The 25074-nt window shown below is 40.7% G+C and overlaps 1 protein-coding gene across 1 annotated transcript in view; it reads left to right on the forward strand.

The window, feature by feature from the left end:
• dock3 (dedicator of cytokinesis 3) overlaps positions 1-25074 on the forward strand; it is an 835931-nt gene that overhangs the window by 87211 nt on the left and 723646 nt on the right. The window contains 1 exon segment of the mRNA XM_076267926.1: positions 9255-9338. Within this exon segment, the coding sequence (XP_076124041.1) occupies positions 9255-9338 (84 nt within the window).

Raw genomic sequence — 25074 nt, forward strand, 5'->3', positions numbered from 1 at the left:
ATCCTTTTCAATTTCCACACTACACCGGTTCCGGCCGGACGTTCTAGAGTTGGACCGGTGGCGATATCTCAAAAGGTCTAGGAGCAGGAGCTGACGAAAAATTGGGCTTACAGGAATAAGAAAACTTAAGAAGAACAATAAGTGTGCTGCTTTCAGCAAGCACACTTAATGAAAAGCATAAAAACAGGTATGTGTGTGTTTCACACCAAATAAAAATATTTTCCTCTCATAACTTTTTTAAACCTGGCAAACTATAGGCGTCAGGGTTAAGAAAGCAACACCATTGGATTTTTATATCAAAATGTCAAAAGGCCATGGCTTGAAAGTGGTCAGAGATAAAGTCCTACTGTAAATGTAAAAATCTTTGAGTAAAACAAAAGTTTATGAAGGGGGTAAATTTACCCATCTAATTTGCCATTGGATGGCAAGCACCTCAAATCATGCACCTTTCAGTAAATACTGGATGAACATATTTGAGCAGGTTTACTTTCCTTTTTTCATATTACCCACATAACAAATTAACAGGAAAACACCTAAGATGTATACCAACACCTAAGATGTATATGGTTTCTAAACCACAAGGCCTACAATAAAGTATTCTGGTCAAATCAGTTCCTATCGCGGGTAATCTGAGTACCCAGAAGTTCGCATCATATTGCGGGTGACTTTGTAGTTTAGAGCCCTATTTCTACTAGCCCTGCTGTCTGTACCACGTCCATTACGGACACTATCATCACGATTACCACTGCAACCTCCAAGCTATGTTGGGCAGAGGGTCGAAATAAGCATGGTATGCTTAGTGGACACTGTCGTATACACGCAGACGCACCTCCATTCAATAGACGATCGATCATAATCTCCAAAAGGATATTCTCCTTCAGACTTAGAATAGGTGAATAACATCACACGTAAACGTTTTTCAACATTTGGTGTAGGCCTATTTCTGCTTAATTTCTGCTTTAATTTCTGCAACACTATGGCCTGCATCGCTTCCGCGTCATTACAAATGCACGTCTTTGTGTTTCTCGCGTGTAATACAAGTATTTCCTGAAAACTTTGCGCAGCGATTTTGGGTTTGAATGAAGCTCTGGATGTCTAGCACATAGTGGAGCAGAGTACAAATGAGATTTGTCACCGTACTTGAAACTATTGTCTATTTTAATCAGTATCGTTTGTTTTATTATTTATTATTTTGACATACGTCGCGGGCCGGAATTGGGCCGGACGCGGGCCGGGTGTTTGAGACCCCTGCCATAGAGAAACACACGATAGCGTTGGATTATAAACATGCTTTGCCACAAAAACAGACAAAAACGTGGGGTAAGTCCAGCTTTATGAAGTTATTATTTTGCTGTCACTTCGTCTGTTTTATAACCCATGTTAGGCCCGTCTTTTGCTCAAACCTTTTGCATGTCTAAAGAATGCATTTTGCATTCAATTTACATGTGTGGATGCCTGTGTTTGATCTGTGTTGGCTTAGCTGGCCATGGCCAAAGATCCCCAACACCCGCTCATGCATAAAGTGACCATTTGCTCCTTGTTCTGGCCCCTCTACTGAGAGGGTAACTCAGTCCTGGGCCTACTTGATGTCTTATGGTGAGATAGTCCAACCTCATTATCATACAGTATTGCTCTGTAAATATGTGTTGTGAATAATACATTCATGTTTGGTCTTGAATTAATACTTGTTTTTTGGGCAACAGTCTGATCATGGTTTCGTTACAATTGAATGTATCTGTGCATAGTTGTAGACTAAGAATTACAATGTAGCATAAAGTTATGATATCCACCTGGGCCACACCCATCCACCTCAGACAACAAAGGCTCTGATGAGTCGGGGGTGGCCCAAGTGAATGATAAAAGTGGAGGCTCTGGTCCCCCTGGGCTCTTCTCCTTTTCCATCTTGGACCTCTTCTCTGGGTCTCTCTTTTCCCCCTCTCTCTCCCTCTCCCTTTCTCTCTGTCTCTCTCTCTTCTCTCTCCCCCTTTCCCTATCGCTGGGTTTGTATTGTTTTATCTGGTGTATCTTATCTCTAACCTGTCAAGTTTACCTCTGTGAATTGGTTAAGTTTTCTTTGTTACCATTTGCTACTTTGTTACAGTAGAACATATGAGTTTACTTTTACCTTCAACTGAAGTGATATTGGTTACATTAACCTTTAAGGCTTAATGCCTAATAAATTGTTCATTTGCCTACCAATCTATAACTTCAATTCTCGTAGTGTGCCATGCCATTCTCCTCCATAGCTGATAAACTAGTTACTTGGTAATTGATTGGTGATACAAATTATTAATCAAATGGAGTCAGATTAACGAGTATGTAATAATATCATTGCCATTTAACTCTTCACCCTATTTGTCCACACAGTGAGGATATAGCTCGATGTCTCTATGTTTCCGAGGCTATATATATAATTTCTCGCGTCTTACACTCAGAAGGATGTACTTGATATCAAATGATAGCTCTGAGTCTCCTCTTTCATCTGACACGCGTGGCATATCTATCCGATCACAGGTCCGCGAGTAATTCAAACGAGAGTAATGGGTGTGCAGTGTTGGTTTGTGTACTTGACGTTATTATTTTGCAGTCACTTCGTCTGTTTTTATAATCCAGAAGGATCGATATCCATGGTACCAATGGATAACCCTGTGTCTCCTCTTTCATCTGATATGCTTGCCATACCTATGCGATCACGGGTTCGCGAGTAATTCAAACGAGAGTAATGGGTGCGCAGGTGAACGCAGAGAAGTATAGACTGTAAATATGACACAATTTGATTTCATTTCATGATTTTTTAAAATCTTGATCGTACAGACAAGTGTGTAGTCTCGTTGGAAAGCCCCACTTCTGCTCTGTCACGCAATAAAGGTTTCATCTCGCTGCGATGAACAGTTCCAGAGCAATGTAACAGAGAAGAAAGGGTGTGTTTTTTGACGCACTTTGCGTCAATCGGGTTCTAAGGGTTAAGGGCTCTATCTTGCATTCCAGCGCAATTGACTTTTGTCTTTCCTATTTTGCAGTCAGCGCATAGGAAAGACACAGCGCACAGGCAGCCGTGGCCCACTGGGGGCAGCCGTGGCCCACTGGTTAGCACTCTGGACTTGTAACCGGAGGGTTGCCGGTTCGAGCCCCGACCAGTGGGCTGCGGCTGAAGTGCCATTGAGCAAAGCACCTAACCCCTCACTGCTCCCCGAGCGCCGCCGATGTATCAGGCAGCTCACTGCGCCGGGATTAGTGTGTGCTTCACCTCACTGTGTGCTGAGTGTGTTTCACTAATTCACCGATTGGGTTAAAATGCAGAGACCAAATTTCCCTCACGGGATCAAAAAAGTATATATACTTATACTTACTTATTGGAATTTTCCCTCCACAGGTACATGTGCGCCCACGGGGGCGTTTCAGCGAAAAGAGGGGGCGTGTTCCGGTGCAAATGGTCCCTGTTGATATTTTGCAGTTTCAGAAAACAATTCCGCCACAGACCAGGAACCTCCTGGTCTAAAGTCAGTGGCGCAAATTCAGATGCTATTTTAAGGGCGCATGCATGGCCACAGGCCTGCGGGAATGAATGCTATGCACACACCGATCTACAGACACCCTGTGCACAGATGGAAACATTCAAAGCCTTCATAATATTTGTCAGTTTCCTGGTTTTGTTAGTGCATTGGTCAACTAAAAATTTAGTAGCCTATATAGTACATCTACATGCAATATCTTTACAACAACAACACTTCATTACGACCCATTAATTTGGACAACTTTATACAGCCCTATAAAGGCTGAAGTTACCTTTAGTTTTGTTCCAATTTACCATTGTCTATGGCTTTAAACATCATGTGCGCTTTAACATCAGCCTATAAGCATTATTCCAGCTGTGCTAAGGTTTTGACAAGCACCGCAATTTTGCCTACCTTGTTGTAGCCCATCTGAAATAACTCCAAGCTTTGCTATGTTTCCTCCATCCTTTCGTTGTTTTCAAAAAATGTTTTATATCCATGATGGCCTTGAAGTCTTGAGTTTGTGAATTTGCTTAAATCAGCGTATTATGTGCTGTTAACCAGCAACCATAGATAGTAAAAGAAAGCAGCAAGTAGCCTTGGCCATTCATTGTTATTCTCTCTCCTGCTCAAACAAAAGTTGTGCATGCATGAAGTTGATGATAACGTGTTTACAAACTCTACTTTACATAAAATATTGTAAATAGCCTACTGTTATGCAGTTAATGGGATACTGTGCAGAGTTGTAAAGTTAGGTCAACTTGGAAACTGTTTCTCATTGTTGAGTTGCCTGATGGTAAGGTACAGACGTAGCTTACACTTGCAGGAGCGCTTGCTTGGGCGCCTGTGTTGCGCAATGCACTTTGCTCCTCTTATCTATACGACGCAGTTCTCATTTCTCCAAACCATACATAATTAGGGACCGTTCGTTATTTATAAACGGGATCACCGGAGGGATTTTAAGTGCTTCGATGAAAAGTTGCATGACCCTCCCCTGGCTGCTATATAATTTTCAACGACCCTCCAGCAGCATTTTCAAAAATGACATGACCCTCCCCGCCAATTGTCGATGTCTTCCGCCGACGCTGTTACGCGCTATGAAAACACATCAACACATGCTACCGCCCTAAAACCTACCTCTGCTTTCTGATCTTACACATCACACTTCACCAAGATGGTGGCCATTTCAGTAGATTTACTCACTAACATTGTTGTGGAAAAACAATGCACACTTCCTGCAACTGCATTAGCCTACTTGAAAAGTTACTCCTCTAGTAATTATTCACATGAAATAAAACAATAAAGCATTGAGACCATTCAACAAAGCACACTGGGTAATAACAAATTCAACACATGAACTTGTTGCTATGGACTCGTCTCTAGGCTTCCTCAGTCATTGTAAAGCTGACGAAGCTGAACATTATCCAAAACTCAATTTCTCAGGCCAGCGTCAATTTGGGAGCTTGCTACACTCCTTCCTTCTCAAATGACTTGAAAAGGCCGTTTGCACAATTTCACAAAAAATCACAGGGACCGAAAAATACCTAACATGCCAACTTTTTCCGGGTTTATCATTTTAACGTTTCCCCGCTGTCCTGCCGTTTTAATATATTTTTCTGTAGAATATCCCATATTTGTGTAATACTCTCATAACATTAGTCCTGCATTCTGGCCTGTCTCTGTGTTGTCCTGTTGTTACCCCTTGCCCTTCCAGAGAAACAGATGTATTCAAATCATCGTTTTGCTTGCTTGAATGCGAACTCAGAGTGATGTTAACCTAGGCCTATTTAAGTTAACGACGTGGTTGTCGTGAGAGCACGAATTATTAGCGCTTGCAGTGTTCGGCCGTAGGCTATGCCTACGTGCGCACCTGCCAGGCTACTCAGCTAGACAAAGAATTCCCCCTGTATATTCACTCCAAGTTGGCCTACCATAACTTACCAACTACACTGTAGACCATAAACTGGCTATTTATATGACCAAATGTATTTGTTCAACTTTATGAAGCAGAATTACGCACTGCTACTTGGAACGTAACACATTTTTGTTGGCAGGAGAGAGAATGACAGCGAATAACAAATTGCACTGTTGCTGGTTACCAATAAATACTATATATTTTTTTGCAAACAACAAAAACAGAAAGGATGGAGACAGCAAAGCTAGAGATGGGCAGGAACAAGGTCAATTGGTAGAAATGCTTGTCAAAACGTTAGGAGCTGGATGTGTGGATGAATGAAGCACAAGTATGCTTTAGGCTATGTTAAGCATGCACACTGTTTAAAGTTAGGCTACACGGTAAACTACAAGTAAACCAAAGTTAAATTTAGCTTTTTTAGGGCTGGATAAAGTTGACCAATTGGATATAGGCTGTTAGGCATGAATAAAGTAGGCTACTTTGTTGCTCTAACCCTTCCAACGTTAATGGGGACGAATGTTGACATTTTCCGTATTTTGCGTGAGAAACCCGGGAAATCACCCTTATTTTCATTGTTCAATGTTGACAGAGCTATGGAACGAAAGAGAACGTTATATGGCGACAGAAATCAACAATCAAACAAGCCACTTTGATTTTTTGCTGTTTTCATTAATACAAAAGATGGGTGACCCTCCCTTCTAGACAAAAAAAAGTTAGGTGACCCTCCCCTCAACAAAGAATAAAAAGACATGACCCTCCCCTATTTTCCTCCGGTGACCCCGTTTCTAAATAACGAACGGTCCCTTACAAGGACAAATATTGCTACATGAGGGAAATCAGTGTGGTGTTCGATGTGAAAAAATAGGTATAAATCTAGCGTACACATTTCCACGAATCACGGATGTGTTGATGACATACATTAGGAAATATTAGAGAACTTAATGAGACGTGATGTTGAACTGCATGCCGATGCCATTTAACCCAAATGCCCCAGCAGCAGCATGGGATAGGAGAGCTTATCTGACAGAAGATCTGCATTGTCTATAGTGAGGTAATGTTAGATTACATTGCAAAAATATCACCATGCATTCATAACCTCGTGATTAAGTGAGAGTGATCCCAAAACATCGGAAAGTGACATTTCTGTATTACATTTTGTCAAGAGAAAAAAAATAGCAAACTGTTCACTGACTATAGCGCTGTGAACCGTTCCTGGCTGCGCCTGGCAAATCCGCCATCATAATAGCAATCCGCCATGGAACAAGCGTGCCTGTTGTTAAAGGGAATGTGAGATGACGCTCTGATTGGTTTATTGCACGTTATGCCCAAACCACACCCATGAGTAATGTAGCTACTACAGACCACCCCATTTTAGATTTGCGTCGGGCGCAACAGTCATTATCCCGCCGGTAAAATAGCAACATCGCCCAAGATCCGCCCACAAAGCGACTTGCGCAAAGTCAATTGCGTTGGAGTGCAAGATAGAGCCCTAAAGCAGATAGACCTGTTAACACAGCAATTCACACGTTTGTGTCATAAGTCACATCACACATGTTCATGCTATTGTGAGAAGGGCAACATAACCATAATTCTTAAAGTGACAACTAAAGTACTGGGTGACACAGCACAACAGGTCAAACCAAGAGTGACACACAACTAATATGCAGGATGCTAGGCTACTACATTAAGGCACTGTTTGCACAAAGGATTGCATTTCACCAAACCCACTGTTATAAAATGATAGAATCTAACGAGCAGCCCGACTTAATAATCTAGCCACAGGCCGACCCTGCCTAGTGAAATACCCAGTCGCCCACACAGGGGAGGAATTAACAGTCCAACACCACTCAAGGCCCAGCCGCTGCTGCAAGCCGCTGCTGCACGTCAGTTGCTCAGTATCCTCGGCCCTCACTGACCCTACAGTCACATTAGCTACAAAAGCCAGCGACAACTCCACCAACTTGCCGTTGAGTGGGCTGTAAACAAGGCTGTGCTTCGTGGGTGATTTATGGCTACCGATTTCTATGTGCTAGGTGGCTGATAGCTTGCACATGACTTTGTGACAGATGTATTTTTTGGTTACAAAACCTGACTTTTTAGATTTAAAAAGTTCATATTTCTGAATATATTCATATTGCAAAATATAAGGCCACAAACCCTGAACTTGTTAGGACTTGTAGAAATACTGCCTTCTATGTGTTAGCTCTGCCATCTTGGATAAAGCTTTCAAGTTAACTTTCAAGCAACGAATGTCACATCACTCCGATTGGCAGTCGCTTTGTCGCATCGCTCAGCATTTGCATAAAATAGACTTCTTGTCTATTTTGGCCCCGCTTTGCTCGTGGCAGCGACAAGCTCGTCACTTGTCGCTGGCAAACAGCCGCTCCCATTGAAAATGAATGGCAGCCTGCCGCTTTGTCGCTGTCTCTAATGTGACTGAGCGGTGATGCAGTGTAGCTCATAAGTTGAAGGAACCCATCAGCTTTTATCCACTCCAGCCACCAATCTATAGTATGCTGCTGATCGTTCCCCATTATTAGCAACTCCTGTGGAGGAACGTCTCAGGCTACATTTACATGTGGCCAGCTATTTTCATAAACGGACATTTCACCCTCTCTTTCATTTCACCTCCTCTTTCAAAAATAACATCGTGCACACCTGTCAGTTTTCAGAAAGGTTTTCGTTTACTCTAACCCGTGTCTATATGCCATCAAGAGCATGCCAACCCTGTAGGTGGCAGTGTAACGAGAAGCTCAAGCCCACGTCCAATCAGAATCCCGAAAATAGCAACAACAGCAATGAATCACTTCCTCAATCTCTTTTGAACTGTATTTACAAATGCAAACAGACGAAAAGGGTTTGCATCAACAGACTGTTACTCTGAATGCTTCCATGATCAACTTAGCCAAATGAAAATGTAATCGGTTTTGGCGCAGTTGCAAGTTCTGGCACATACTGTGACGTCAGCTGCCTAAAGCTCAGTTTTTCTCAGTTTACATGCAAACTAGCAAACAAAGTTTTCCAAAATCTCAACTCTGGCTAGAGTTTTTAGAAAGAATCGTTTTCAGAGGCATATTCTCTGTTTGCGTATAAATGAAGGGCACAAACGAAGGGAAAACAGCCCCACCCCCAACAGTTCATTCAATGTTTTTAATACATGTATCCCCACTACATTAGCTTTGCCGAAACAAGTCTGACAGTCTAGCAGAATGGCTAACTTTAGGGCGAGTCTGCCCCTGAATCTTTTGAATCCGTTGGTTGTTAGTTGATGTGTTGTTCACGTATGAGGTTACAAATGACAGAATATGAACTCATGTAAATATCTGATGATTCATGAGATATTAAGGAATTAAGTAATACATAAATTATGAATTAATTCATGCATGAATTCATGATAATTCATGTACCCTTACCATAAAGTGTTACTGTGTTACCAAAGGTTTTTACCATATGTTTTTTTTTATGAATTTTAAATTCAAATTATTCTTTTGAATTATTCCTTTCTATAATTATCATTACAAAGTATTCAAACCAGTGTCATTCAGGAACTGGTATCAAAGTCAATGTATTGGTATTGTATGGGCATGTTTTAAAAGAATAGCTATGTGAAATTAAAGGCTTTTTAAACAGATAATGACCATGAGTGCCTCAAATTTTCTTTAAAACATTTTTCAGCAGTTTTGATTGTCTTTTAGTCCTAATCCTTTATGGTATGATGTCTTCACAGAAAGATGTTGAAATTCAGAATTGGCTCTTGGTGATCTATGAGTCTATGATTTAGAGATGAATGCTGTTTGCAGTCTCTGCATTTCTTTGTCTGATCCTGTCTTAATGTCTTTGTCCAGTGATATGCAGTTTCCGGGGATGTGTTTCACATGGCCTGACACTTGAGATTGGTGAAACTGTGCAGATTCTAGAGAAGTGTGAAGGTAAGTTTTGCCCAAACATCTCTGTTTGTATCTAAATCACAAATTATCTGGCTGTTTACAGGGGTAGAGTATGAAAATGCTTTGCGATTAAAGGTGCTCTAAGTGATGTTACGCTTTTTCTAAGCTAACACATTTTTTGTCACATACAGCAAACATCTCCTCACGATCCGCTAGCTGCCTGTCTCCTGAATACTCTGTAAAATAGCGGGGTCTCTGTTGACAGCCCAGGCTCTAAAAATGGTAAAAAATTTAAAAATAAAACAGCCTGGCTTAAGTCTCGCTAATTTTAGTGAGAATTCCGTTCCATTAATGAGGTTAACGTGAATCCCAGCTTGGTAACCATGGGAATTTATGCCACAGAACTAACCTGCTCCGTAGCAGGTTAACTTTCAAGCTAAATTAAGCTGTGTTGCAAAAAAAAAAACAATCAGTCGGAAAACAAGTCCAAAATAGAAGTAGGCCTATAGAAATGTTTTTTTCCGACAGTGCACCAAGCATGGATTTACACATTCACTAGCTCCAAAGAATGTATGAAGATTATACAATTAAAAATGTTTTAACTTCACATGCATGTGGTTCTAGGAATCATGCTACTCTGCGTCACTTACGTTCGGTGGTGGTGTAACGTGCAACGAGACGGCATAGGAACGGAATTATGGGCTACAATGTTTATCACCTTGATAATGGCATTTTTAGTTATAATCTTTGATGAAAGACATATGTCCACTGCTGATAAAGGGTCATGCACATTTGGTAGGCTGTCCAGTGACAGCTTTGCCAGTGGGCTATATTATATCTGATGCAAGCCAAAGGATAATTATTCTGTAGCCTAGGCAGCTAATAATTAAAACTGCTTCATGTGTCGACGATTGTTCATGAATGTCAAATCAACTGTGTGCTACACAGATTAAATACTAGGCATAAATTGAATTGAAAGCCATTGCATTTCAGATAATTTTATTTCAAACACTTTGGGACTTATGGGAGACAATAGGCTATTATGTTGATAATAATTTATTTTATGACCACCTACACCTAGACAATAATTTGGAGTGAACTCTTTTAATATAAGAACGTAGGCTATATATAGTTTTGAATATATGCCAAAGTTGTTTTTGAGCTTGCCAAATCGAACAGAAATCGTCTAGTATTGTCTTAATTTTACGACATATATCCTCTTTTTCGTCAATCTACTGTTTTGGTCTACTGTTCTACCTCGTGCACGAGCAGAGATGAAGCTGAACTAAACCTCGCTTGAATAAACGAGGCCAAGATGCCGCTAACTTGAGTTAATGGAACGGCTTCAGCCCCAAGTGAAAGTCTACGCTAGTTCAAGCCAGGCTATTTCTGTTAAGCACCGCCTTCATTAGCGAGGTTGATGGAATACCCCCCTGGTCCAGCCTGGACCATGAAACAATACACACACTGTTCCAGCCAATCACCAACGAGATGCGCGTTCATGTCAGTTTGAATTGCATGGGAGGGAGGGGTGAGCTAGCTTGCTGTTTTGTTTGAGATGTCAATAGAAGTGACGTTACCCAACTGTATCATAAAATTCAAGTAGTGATTTTGTTGATTGACATTTTGTACTATTGACCCTTTCATGGAATTTTCATGTGTTTTATTATTGACATCAGCTGTTCCTAGAAGGTTTCCGGTTAACAAATGCTGATAAATTGTAACAACGCATCGAATTGTTCCCTTAGACCAGGAACAAATTTACTATCTCAAAAGAATCTTCCACAAGAAAAACATTAATGCAATGCTTGGATTGCTGCTGTCAATAAGATGGTTGTCATTGCCTACACAGAAAAGCTGTGCAGTCCTCATATTGTAATCAAATGAAAAATGCTGTCAGTTTCACTAAACACATGATGGTAGGCTAAATTAGCCTACTCTTGCGATGTAATCACGACAACATAGATAACGCTGTTTGGCCATGCTTAGTAGGCTAACTTAGGTTTATGTGACATATGCCTGCCGGAGTTATACATACCGCAGCCTATACATGCAATCTATACATTGATTTGGCATAGATTAATTAAGTTAGTTTCACTTAGACACATGACAGTAAATCATTCTAGACATGCAACTGTGACATTGATGGATAATGCTATGTTTGGCCTTGCTTATTAACTTTATGCAACACATTAACTGCTATGCCTGCCAGGGTCCCGCTGGCATTTTTTTGGCGCACCTAGTGAAAACTAAATGCTGTCTAGGCCCTAATACACTGATTTATCTTCATGAAGTTAGTGTTCGTAAATGTCAGACAATACCTTGTGTCGTTTGCCAGTTGGCACCATCTTGAAACAACACAGATCTGTGTTGTAGTGACTTAATTTCAAGATTGCACCGACCGGCAAACGACTCAAGGTATTGTCTGTATACAGTCTTTTTTATTAAACTATCTGTAAATTTACAAAGTTGTCAATGCCTTGTTTTATATGTTAGGACCCTCATTATACTACCAAAGAAGTGCCGGCTACTTAGAGCCTCGTAAATGGTTTAAAATTAGCAATCTTTTTACCATGAGAAATGCCCTATCGCAGTGTTAACATTTTGGAAGCATCAAAAAACAGGCTAGTTTAGAATGCATCGGATTAGCAATTTTTTGCTCCCCAACAAACGTTCGAACTTGTTATCATGCTAGGCATATCCAGAATTTACACCAGATTTTCCCCTTTAAAAACACTACTACTTAATTATTTATTTATCTGAGTCCTGATCATGCTCCAATCATTTTATCTCAGAACCAAAAGCAGTCATAGACCCCGTTTACATGAGCATGTGTATTTTTATAACCGAAGACATTTCCCTACGTTTGAGCCTTTCATTTAGACGCAAACGGAGAATTCGCCCCGTAAAACGGTTATCCAAAAAAACAAGTGTTTTTTTTGGAAAATTCTGTTTATGCGTTTGGTTCTAAACTGTGGTAAACGGAGTTTTGGGCAGCCAACGTCACAGTATGCGACAGAAGTACACCAAATGTGCGACCAATGTTTACATTTACATGTTCTCACGTGCGACTTTTCAGGGTTCTGATTGGTTAATGTGAGCTTGAGGCTATCGTTGCTGCCACTGTGGTTTGGCGTGCTCATGACAGCATGTATGTACACGGGTTCGTGTAAACACATTTTTTTAAAAAACAGTCTCGTGTACATGCAGTTTTATTTGCAAACGTAGATGGCCAGATATTCGTTTAGGAAAATACCCTGCTTCGTGTAAACGTAGTCATAGTAACATGTATACAGATTGGTGAGATACCAGAGGTCTGTTAGAAGAGTCCGCTGCTCAGACTCAGGTCAGAAAGAGAATTTAAAAAGGGAAAATGCTGAATTGATAATCAGAGTGAAGATTCTTGAAACACAGTTGCAGGTGCTCCTCAGTGAGAATCCAGAAACATTATGCCTATTAGATTTAAAAATAACAAAATAATTATTTTTCACACTGGACTGCCATGGCTTACATACCTTACCACTGCCTGGATCCCATGTACAACATCACTCACACCAGCTTTGCAGTTTTACCTGGTGCTCATGAAATTGTGACTTGGGTTAATGCACATAGATCTATCAAAACCTTTCTCATTATCTAGCAGGGTTCTACACTAAAAAAAATTTCCAGGAGCACTTGTGCGCCCAAGTCAAACATTTAAGGAGCACAGAAAAAAATCTGGGGGCACAGTCAGTTCTGTTCTTAACTTACACATAATTTAACTTTACACTGCAGCTAACAGTTAAACATGCCAGCGCACCAATTGCGATGATTAAGAATGACTGACAACATTTATAGGAAAGAAGATTTTAAAGAACATCAGTGCCTACTTTATTTTCAGTCCGCTCTATTTTTCTACATTTTGTTAATGTAAAATAATATAATGCATAACCAGATTTGCATTTAGCCTGTATATGAAGTAGGCCATCCTGCCAAATGTAGCCTAGGTACCTAGGCCAATTTATTTATTTGTGAATCCACCTGTAGCTAATCCAAATATGCCCATGGTGACCTATCTGACTGCATAGCCTACTGCCCAATACTACTAGGTCTACTAAAACTGTGAATTCTCTCTTCCACAAAAGCCAACATAGTCTAATCAATGATATTTATATTTATTTGAAATATCTGCATTGATGGGGACAGTAGGATAATGGTATGCATACTTTCGTTTTGCACTTCAGCTATATTCGGTGTCAAACAAACATGCATGGAAGCCTGGAGTTGTCTGTAGCGTTCTACCTTTGAAGAAAACGGGAGTATTACGGGAGGCTACTTTTGTGCCTGTTTGCTACAGCTATATTTTGCATATTGCAGCCAATACGTCAAAGGCATGTTACCTTTTCCTTCTCTCACTGCATTCTCAGAATCTCATCCTGTTCCTCATACAGTATATCCAATGAATTCGGTGGATGTACCAGGTGAAATCTATCCTGGATAAGTGCGTGCGCTCACGGCTCCTTCAAATAGACCCCGCCACTGATCACAGATTCACTGATTCACCATGGCAACTAGAGCGGCTTCATTGCTTCTTCTACGGTGTAAAGTAGTAGCGATAGCCTTTTCACAAAAGCAACAAACAGCAACACCTCTGTTTAGGAGAATATTGCAACTAGTGTCGCGACCATCACGCGCAAAATAGTTACGGCGCTCCCGTGACGTCACATTGTCGCATGACATGTAATGGCGAGTATGTGTGTCACAAACGTTTAAATAATGACAGTGGGTCTAGTTATATGTGATAACAATGTGTGGTGGGCAGTGGAATAACTATTGGTTTCTGTTTGTGGTGACTGCTGACTGAGATAAGGGATGAGATTTAGATCCTGGAATTTAGCAGGCTAGCTCCACAGAATAAATCGCCATGGTGACTTATACCATAACATATCCTGCTGCCTCCTATCCCGCTTTTGTGCAACCGGATCACGGATAAATTGAGCCAGGATAACCAAGATATCCTGGCTTAATTCCTTATCCTAGTTTTGTGCAATGGGCCCCTGGTCTGTTTTTTAGTTTCGGGTTGTATTTAATCTTCTAAAACCCGTCAGATCTTCTGTTTAAAGCCCGTTGCAGAAAGTTGCAGCGGTGTGAATTAGATGTTCGTCGTTGCAAGCCGTTGCAAAGCATCCACCATGTCTAGTTACAGTTGCAAGTAGGGCTGTAACGATATGCGATTCGAAACTGGAAAAAAAACGACACTCAAATCCACGATCCTGTGTCACGGTGTAAAGAGGCAGAACCGCGACACACCCTTTCTGGTGTTTCACACAGTGCTTTCAGCTTATGCCGCAGCATAAGCAACACACATCTCCCGCTTTACTTACCGGTAGCCTATGTTGTCCAAAAATAAATAAATAAATCATAATTTCATACCTCTCCTTGCTTTCATTGTAGACTATGTGTTCAACTATACCAAACAGTATAGAAGTAAACCCCCCGCCCCGCTCTCTCTCGCTCTCCCTCCCTTTCCCTCTCTCGCCCAATGGACATGTGCGACTCAGCCAGCACAATCCAAATAAAACATTCACAATCGTGAAAGCAAGGATGCACAGAAGACGACTAGCTAAATTATCCGCTTAGCATCATTAGCATGCTGCACACATTTAAAACTCTTGCATTCAAGTTGACTGATCATCTCAATACCAATGTTTCCCAAAAGGGCCTGTCCCATGGAGAACAAGTATTACCTTGAAACTTAAACACACATGGGGAAACTGAACAGTCCAATCACTATACAGTGTTTCCCTGACTTATTTGTGGCGGCCCACCACAATATCAACATTGACCACCACACAATGATTTTCCAGGTTGTACTAAATTGTGCTTAAATCTGGCTAGCATCATAACCACGCTGTGCTAATTTGTTAAAACTGTTGTATTCAAGTCAATTCTGTAAACCAACCCCCATAAATGGAATTCAATACTGTGGGAAACACTGCTATACTATGATAAACTAGCCAACTATGCTACTTTGTTTACAATACATGGATTTCTATGCAACGTCACGAAAACATGCGTGCGCAACCAAGAGGCAAAAAAGCACCATAGAACAGGCTGCACACGCTAACGTTATGATTGAATGGCATTAAAAAACTGCGGTGAGGAAAAGCTACAGTTCCAAATTGTATATAATTTTTTTTCAATATGAACTATGCCTACATGTCCGACTTCTTCATCGTTCAATTCATCCCTTTGTTTTAAATTTGCGGATAGGCCGATGGTAGGCTTGTTTTTATGCTGCTAACAAAACAAAAGGGTTCGCGAACATTATTCTTTATTCTAAATGCGTACCACCATGGCAATAAAGAGAAAGAAGTAGCCTGGCTATGATTTGAAATGTAAGCTAACTGTTGTCAGATTTGCCAAATAAAATATGGGAGAAACAATATGGTTCATGCTGTTTCATTCCTGCCGAAAAGGCGGGAGAATTAAACATTACGGTTTTGGTCAGGGCTAGTAGACAGGTGTCCTATATCTTCCATCAGCAAAGCAGGGTGGGTGAGTGGCCCCCGGGGACCAAACAAAATGTTTCCGTAAAAGTCTAGTGGGGCTACATACCCACCAAATATCATGTGCCAATTTCCGGTGCCCCGGCATAGAGCAATGCAAAAGAGCAAAAGAATAAAATGAGTTTTTGTGCTGAAAACTGCACCAATTCGAAATCACAATGGTTAGAGAATGTTAAATGTTCAATATCCCTAACGGAATGCATGTCTTCGCCAAAAATGACACAATACGATTTTATATTAATAATGCAAATGAACGGCAAACTTTGAAATATAGTCTGAAATGAGATGTTATTATCATTGAGACAACAGGGGTATACAATAAAATCCGATTGTAGCTTACAGCAGCCGACTATTTAGGTTAAGTTTATAACGTTGTGGACGGCCACCAAGTGTCTTCTGCCCCACGGCTGCGCGCGCATCTAGTTTTGTTGGTAAACGGGAAACCCGTGTATATTTCCAGCCTTCAGCCAGACAGCTAATTAAAGAGGTAGAGTTATAATAGAAATAGTAGGCCTAGGCTATAGGCTAATCTGCATTAAGTGTGCTGTCATCTGCATTAAGTGTGCTGCATTAAGTGTGCTGTCAAATATCAGACATTCAGCATTCTCTCTTTTTATATCAGGATATAAAATAATACAGATATATTACATTATATTTTGTAATCATCTGGTGTTCTAAGGTAGGCTATTGAAATGTTATTTAATATTTTTTTTTTAAATAACACCCCCACCCCAAAAACAAGAAAAAAAATCGAGGTTTGTATCGAACCGTGGGTCAAAAATCGTGATTCAAACCGAATTGTGAGGTTGGTGTATCGTTACAGCCCTAGTTGCAAGGTTTTAGAATGTTGCATCAAGTTGCTAGTTTATAGAATGCTGCAGCTCATCTCGTCGCGAATCTTAAGCCAGTATAGTGCAGGCTGCACACGCTAACGTTATGATTAAATGGCATTAAAAAACTGCGGTGAGGAAAAGCTACAGTTCCAAATTGTATATAATTTTTTTTCAATATGAACTATGCCTATATGTCCGACTTCTTCATCGTTCAAGTCATCCCTTTTGTTTTAAATTTGCGGATAGGCCGATGGTAGGCTTGTTTTTATGCTGCTAACAAAACAAAAGGGTTCGCGAACATTATTCTTTATTCTAAATGCGTACCACCATGGCAATAAAGAGAAAGAAGTAGCCTGGCTATGATTTGAAATGTAAGCTAACTGTTGTCAGATTTGCCAAATAAAATACGGGAGAAACAATATGGTTCATGCTGTTTCATTCCTGCCGAAAAGGCGGGAGAATTAAACATCAAGAAATAGGGCTTCCTAGGCACATAGAAATATGCAACAACCCGTCAATAAATATACAGAGCCCCCAGCTATACTGGGAAACATGGATAAAAGCTGGAATCCAGCGGTTGTCAGATGTCACAAATCACAGCTCTGTTGCACCATTCAGTGAATTAAAAAGCAAATATAACCTAAAGGATACAGAATTATTTAGGTACATAAGGCAAAGCAACAAAAAGTTGATCGGCTTGATGTACAATTTACTGATAAGCATGGAAAGCAGCAGGGACGTGCACAGGGGGGTTGCTCAGGCAACTGCCCATATGCCCTTCTTGACTCATGTTGCCCTTCCAATGGGGAAAATAAATAAATAAATCGTACAATGGATGCAGAATTTCACGTAGGCCTAGATAAAAAAAAAAATCGCAAAAGCCTCATTCACTTCCATTCGGGCACCGAAAGTGAAAGTCAGTAGGGGAAGGGGAAGGGCAAACTCTGTTTACGTGGCTTCAGCGCTGCACGCGACCGGAACCTGAGCAGAGCCTGCATAAGCAGCCCTAGAAGGAGATTGTCGCGGTTGTCATATGAGACGACTCAACCTTTATCGGAAAAGGTGAGTTTGTGATAATAACAAACGAACGATCATCGTCATCAAGTTTTATGAAATGAATTAAAATCTTCATAAATCCAGGCTGAGTTTGCCACGTTTAGCCTAAATAATCAGACAGATAGCTTGCAGAGAAGCAGCCTGTTATCACATAGCCTATAGGCTACTATTTTTTTGGTAGGCATTAGGCAAACTAAGGGACCGTTCGTTATTTATAAACGGGATCACCGGAGGGATTTTAAGTGCTTCGATGAAAAGTTGCATGACCCTCCCCTGGCTGCTATATAATTTTCAACGACCCTCCAGCAGCATTTTCAAAAATGACATGACCCTCCCCGGCCAATTGTCGATGTCTTCCGCCGACGCTGTTACGCGCTATGAAAACACATCAACACATGCTACCGCCCTAAAACCTACCTCTGCTTTCTGATCTTACACATCACACTTCACCAAGATGGTGGCCATTTCAGTAGATTTACTCACTAACATTGTTGTGGAAAAACAATGGAAACTAAATGCACACTTCCTGCAACTGCATTAGCCTACTTGAAAAGTTACTCCTCTAGTAATTATTCACATGAAATAAAACAATAAAGCATTGAGACCATTCAACAAAGCACACTGGGTAATAACAAATTCAACACATGAACTTGTTGCTATGGACTCGTCTCTAGGCTTCCTCAGTCATTGTAAAGCTGACGAAGCTGAACATTATCCAAAACTCAATTTCTCAGGCGAGCGTCAATTTGGGAGCTTGCTACACTCCTTCCTTCTCAAATGACTTGAAAAGGCCGTTTGCACAATTTCACAAAAAATCACAGGGACCGAAAAATACCTAACATGCCAACTTTTTCCGGGTTTATCATTTTAACGTTTCCCCGCTGTCCTGCCGTTTTAATATATTTTTCCGTAGAATATCCCATATTAGTGTAATACTCTCATAACATTAGTCCTGCATTCTGGCCTGTCTCTGTGTTGTCCTGTTGTTACCCCTTGCCCTTCCAGAGAAACAGATGTATTCAAATCATCGTTTTGCTTGCTTGAATGCGAACTCAGAGTGATGTTAACCTAGGCCTATTTAAGTTAACGACGTGGTTGTCGTGAGAGCACGAATTATTAGCGCTTGCAGTGTTCGGCCGTAGGCTATGCCTACGTGCGCACCTGCCAGGCTACTCAGCTAGACAAAGAATTCCCCCTGTATATTCACTCCAAGTTGGCCTACCATAACTTACCAACTACACTGTAGACCATAAACTGGCTATTTATATGACCAAATGTATTTGTTCAACTTTATGAAGCAGAATTACGCACTGCTACTTGGAACGTAACACATTTTTGTTGGCAGGAGAGAGAATGACAGCGAATAACAAATTGCACTGTTGCTGGTTACCAATAAATACTATATATTTTTTTGCAAACAACAAAAACAGAAAGGATGGAGACAGCAAAGCTAGAGATGGGCAGGAACAAGGTCAATTGGTAGAAATGCTTGTCAAAACGTTAGGAGCTGGATGTGTGGATGAATGAAGCACAAGTATGCTTTAGGCTATGTTAAGCATGCACACTGTTTAAAGTTAGGCTACACGGTAAACTACAAGTAAACCAAAGTTAAATTTAGCTTTTTTAGGGCTGGATAAAGTTGACCAATTGGATATAGGCTGTTAGGCATGAATAAAGTAGGCTACTTTGTTGCTCTAACCCTTCCAACGTTAATGGGGACGAATGTTGACATTTTCCGTATTTTGCGTGAGAAACCCGGGAAATCACCCTTATTTTCATTGTTCAATGTTGACAGAGCTATGGAACGAAAGAGAACGTTATATGGCGACAGAAATTAACAATCAAACAAGCCACTTTGATTTTTTGCTGTTTTCATTAATACAAAAGATGGGTGACCCTCCCTTCTAGACAAAAAAAAGTTAGGTGACCCTCCCCTCAACAAAGAATAAAAAGACATGACCCTCCCCTATTTTCCTCCGGTGACCCCGTTTATAAATAACGAACGGTCCCTAAGCATTCCAAGTAGGTTATATAGCCTACCACACACGGACATAAATAATTGTAATTATTTAAGATTAGATTGTTGCACCATGCAATAATTTTTCGCGGTGTTTGAAGAGAAGAAAGAAGTCGAGAAAGTGAGGAAATGTGTAGTCTAGTCTTAGATTTTGTTCCTTTCTCTGCTTTTACCTCATAGGCCTAATACATTAGAGCCTTCACTTAGCAAAGATAATGGCAAACTATTCTGGCAACGTCTCGTTTCATAACTGGATTGCATTTTTGTCCGCTTTTCATCACATTATTGAACGGCAATTCTGCTTTGCGACTTGTTGGACTTTTATTTTGACAAGTTGTCGTCATTCTGTCTTACACATTCATGAAAGGTTTGTTATGAATGTTGAGTCATGTCTCATGAAACAGTCATGAATGCTTTATGTGCAGTTTATGACAGCTGCTATGAATGTGTTATGAACTCACCCATCAAGTAAAGTGTTACCAGATGCTCTTAGCCGGTAACGAGAACTCTGGAGCACTCGTAGATTTAGGACTGTTTTCACAACCTTCTTAAGCTACGATGGTTTCGGGAAACAGTCGGCAAATCTCAAGGCGTTCGTGAGAGGGACTTTACGACGCTCTTAAGCGTATGGTACGCTCCCGCGTCTGCGTCCCGCGCACGCGGCACTGGTGAGCGCGTGACGAGAATTGCGTCATTTTTACAGCATGCGTCGCGTCTTTAACTATCACAACAGAGACTTCATTCATTGGTGCTAAAAGGGCCACACAGATTTAAAAACTGAGTGTATAACTCTTGAGCAGGAGCCATCTCATTATTTTCTTCATTTAAACTTTCAAACTGATTTTTTATGGGCATCATAAGCACAAAGTGCTCTAAGACAGTGGGAAGGCTAAAGCTTATGGTGTCTGTGTCCCGCGCACGCGGCACTGGTGAGCGCGTGACGAGAATTGCGTCATTTTTACAGCATGCGTCGCGTCTTTGAGTCGACCGAATTTTAAGACCGCGCGTCAAAGTGACGCGTAGACTGCGCATGTGTGAAACGGAACTGCTGTAAACACTCCCCTCCAGTAGGTGGACCACATAGAAGAACAACACTTAAACCTACAAACAAACCTAGACAGAAGAAGACTTGTTTGGTTACCATTACGACGATGGAACAGAGAGAGCGCCTGTCCTCAGCTTGCCTGGCTTACGTGAGACACCACGACATGGAGTCAACTTCGACCGATTAAAGCCACAATTATCCACAGATACATTCTTTAACATTATATTTAACGGTCACTTTATGTTGTTGAACCCAAAGTATTTCAAGACACCACATTTTAGATGAGTTGGGGACGTAATTATCTGCTGGCCGTTCTGTACGTCACCTGATTGTCGAAACAGGGTGGCTGCATATGGCTCATTGTGGCTACTGGCTATTATATTGGCTTGCTTTGGTCATGAGCCCTGGATCATGTAGCACTGAATGAGATGGCAAACAATAAAGTAAAACTAATCATAGACTGTAGAAATGCGCTACACAGCACTAAAAACCGAATCGTTTATTTATAGTTTGACTACGGATATTTCACGTCATGTTCAAATAAAAAGTGACAGCCCTGCTCCCTGCATAGAGAGCTGACATATGACTTCGGATTAAATGCATCTTTTAAAAATGAGCGTAGCCTAGCACCTATTACTGAACAATGCTGAAATCAAATCGCGAAACCCAGAGCCATATAAAGGTATCTATCTACAACGCTCAGGCGAAACCCAGTAACACTTGCTGATCGAGATGCATTCTCGCCTGTTCCGTATATAATGCGTTATCAATAGTGATTATAATAATAAAGGGAATGTAGCCTACCTCTCCCAGGTGCAATCATTATCACCTAGCTCCTGAACAATGCTGAACTCAAATCTCGAAACTCGCCTGTCAACACCGGATATGCATTATCATAATAATTGAAGGAATAACCTAGGCTACCTCTCGCTCTAAATACACCCATTATCACAGTGAGACATTATACATTATGAACACAAATAGTTACTTCAAAACTTTTATTGACACGTCATATTTACAGGTTTTTGGTTCATACTTTTTGGTATGAGGCAGGTGTGAAGACTCAATACAAATTTAACTGAGGACATATGTAGCAGCTACGCACAACTCGTTCTTACCATGCTGTGTTTAGAAAAATGTCCCAATTATTGCTGCCCTCGGAGCACCGAGTCACTTAGGCTTGTAGCCTAAGTAGCCTAATAAGCAAGTAGGCTAAGCTAGTCTCTCAGCTATACCAACAGGTGTGCTGTGTGTGTTCTGGTGGATGATAAATGGAGCGATGCGATGGGCCAGCTTATCAAACTTCCCAGCAGACAGGCGAACGTACTCGTGGTGCTTTTTCCTTCATCAGCTCTTCCTTCGTTGAGCTCGCACATCCCACGTTATTCTTTTCTTCATGCGTTTCAGGCTTCTTTGGTGGTTGTGTCCTACTTTCAGGCTCGACGTACCGCCCCCAGTTGGTGGGGCAGAGTATCACAGTTAAGCCGTAGTGCGCAGGCGCTAACCTTAACGATTTAAAGTGCATTCAGGACCATAGACTGTATATATATACAGTCTATGTTCAGGACCATAGACTGTATATATAGAACTGGACAGTGTGCCGTCTGTTGAGAGTGATGCGAGCGCTAGTCCAGAGCCCCCTGGTGGCTGGTTGCAGTACAATGTGTAACTCCGCCCATCCCCATGTATTTCAATGGCCAAGTAGCCAACTTTCCGTGTCACTTTTCTCACCTAAAACTATTTTTGTATCTACAACTTTTTATTCGAAAAAATAGTGTTTAAGATGCTTCAATACACACAATTTTTCTTTTCTCGCTGAAATAATTGTTTTTAATGTTATATTAACAAATCTAAAAAGGGCGTGTTTACACCTATGATTGACAGCTGGCTGGCTGCAGACACGACGCTTTGTCCATTATGTTTTACCGTCTAGGCTGCAGACACTACCACGTCATCGCTCACTTATTTTAACGACACCTGATTTCGACACATAATCTAACCTAAAGAAGTGTTGCTGTTATTATCATTAGGCTATATCTTATCACAGTCTGACTAAATACATATTGATAGTCATACATTGTGTAGTTGTTTGTAAGAGACATCGTTGTTAGTTGTGACCGATTCTTTGTGAAAAAATATATGTGCTGTTCTTTCGTAGATGCTAAGTATATTAGCTCATAGCATGCTACATCATGCTAGCGTTAGCCAGTTGATAGGTAAAGTAAAAGGGCTCTGCTTGCTATATTGATCCGAAGTGACGTTAGCCATAGTCACCATCATTTACAGTCCTACTCATTTCAAATGGTATAACGTAACCAGTGATTGCCGCCATCATCGTTGCAACTTCATTTGAATACACTTTGTCACTGGAGAAGGCGATGTTAAGTTTCATTAACGTTAACTCTTGCTTAGTTTTGCGAATGGCAATAAACGCCACCTAGCCTGCTAGGTCGACAACCTCGGTATGCCCATTTATGTATCAGCCCGACAAATAACGTTACTTCTGTTTTAGTGAACACATTATTGGACCATAGCTTAACGTGAGGAGGGATTCAAAGTTACAAATGCCCAATTTGCTTAGTATGCTCAGAACAGCGGTATCTGAAAATGCGTTAAGGTATCGTTGTTACCTGCGATTGCACTGCTGGAGAAGCATTTTGCATTGTTTGATCAGGTCTTGCCAGTGATGTGTAAATCCTCCCGTAGACGTACATAATTTCAAAATAATACGTCTAAATTGAAAACTGTGACAACTCATTGATAGGCTCTCTCAATATGTCTGTAATCGTATGCCTCTACCACATGCTTGCTAGTCTTTCACCAGAGAGGGTGCTCCATTATAAATCAAAAATGTAATACTGCAGCCCTCATGTCAGCTGTAAAAATATGAGAACATGGATCTACTAACGTTACATCAGGATACTCTGTAAACATTTTACACATAATCAGGAAGCTACTTTGCTGTTCAGTGTGTGATGTGTTTAAAGTGGTACTACGTTTAAAGAAACATTTTTATTCTTTGTTTCAAGTGCATAAGAAAATACCACATTATGATGATGGTTATGGTTACCCTTAACAAATACAAAACAATATAATACTTAAAACAGGGATCAATCAATAGCCTAATGAAATAAACAATGAAAATGAGGGGGGAAAGCAATAATAAATTATAATGCCCATTCAATCAATAATATAATAACAAAAACATGGTAAGACTACATTAAGGAGAATATCAATAATAAACAATGTCAAATTAATCAACAGCCTATAATGAAAATAAAACAGTACTACTGCATACAAACCATAATGTATAAGTGCTTAAAAGACCAAAAACTATCACAAGAACGAAGAGCACTGGGCAACTCATTCCACCAACATGGAACCACTGAGGAAAAATAGAGTCTTGAATTTGACCTAGCGTTTAAGACTGGTCGACACAACAGACGCTCATCAGAAGACCACAGTGGGCGGTTGGGGATGTATCTTGATCATTGAATTCAAATAACAAGGAGCAGATCCAGTTAGTGTCCTATAGGCCAAAGTGAGAGATTTAAATTTAATTCTGGCTACTGTAGGGAGCCAATGGAGAGTAACTAGGAGAGGAGTTACGATGTGTCCTCTTTGGCTGATTGATTTAGTATCAACCAATAATTATTATGATATTAATATTCTTGTAATGTCTACATCTTTGTGTAGGCTACAGTTAAATACTAAGCAATGGCCTCGGACTTAAATACCAAGGCAGTTAAATGACCATGGTATGGTATAGTCTACGTGATACACAGGACTACACAGTAAACCCATTTAAAAAGAATCATCATCTCAGTATACCCATTTAAAATAGGCAAGGATACGTATTTAATAACATTTGGGGTTGCTCACAGTATACCCACCACTACAACTAACTAACTAGACTAAACCACTGGTTAAATGGCGCATTGCAATTTACAATTTGTGTGAGTTCAGGGGCATACAGAAAGTTGAAGTTTGGGTGACATCAATAAAGAAAATAGAAACAAAGGGATGTGTACAGCCTCAAGTATGAATGATGTCACATTAACAGAAGGTTCAGAGCAGCGGCAGACCTTTCTTGGTGCTACGCAAGTTATTGAAAGTCATGTGTTTTCAGAACGTAGTGGTGCTGTGCCATGTCCCATGTATAAGGGGCTTCAGGTTGATCCAGTGACGGTGGGTGATGATGTCAGGGAGATGGATGTCAGGGGACTTGGAGAAAGGGGGAGGACATGCCACCTCAGACGACCCCAGCCAAACCACTTCA

This window comes from Alosa pseudoharengus, unplaced genomic scaffold (assembly GCF_046254945.1).
Source record: "Alosa pseudoharengus isolate Yale_2024_CS ecotype anadromous, Long Island Sound unplaced genomic scaffold, YU_APseudo_1.1 YU_APseudo_1.1_scf_5, whole genome shotgun sequence".
Taxonomy (NCBI): Eukaryota; Metazoa; Chordata; class Actinopteri; order Clupeiformes; family Clupeidae; genus Alosa; species Alosa pseudoharengus.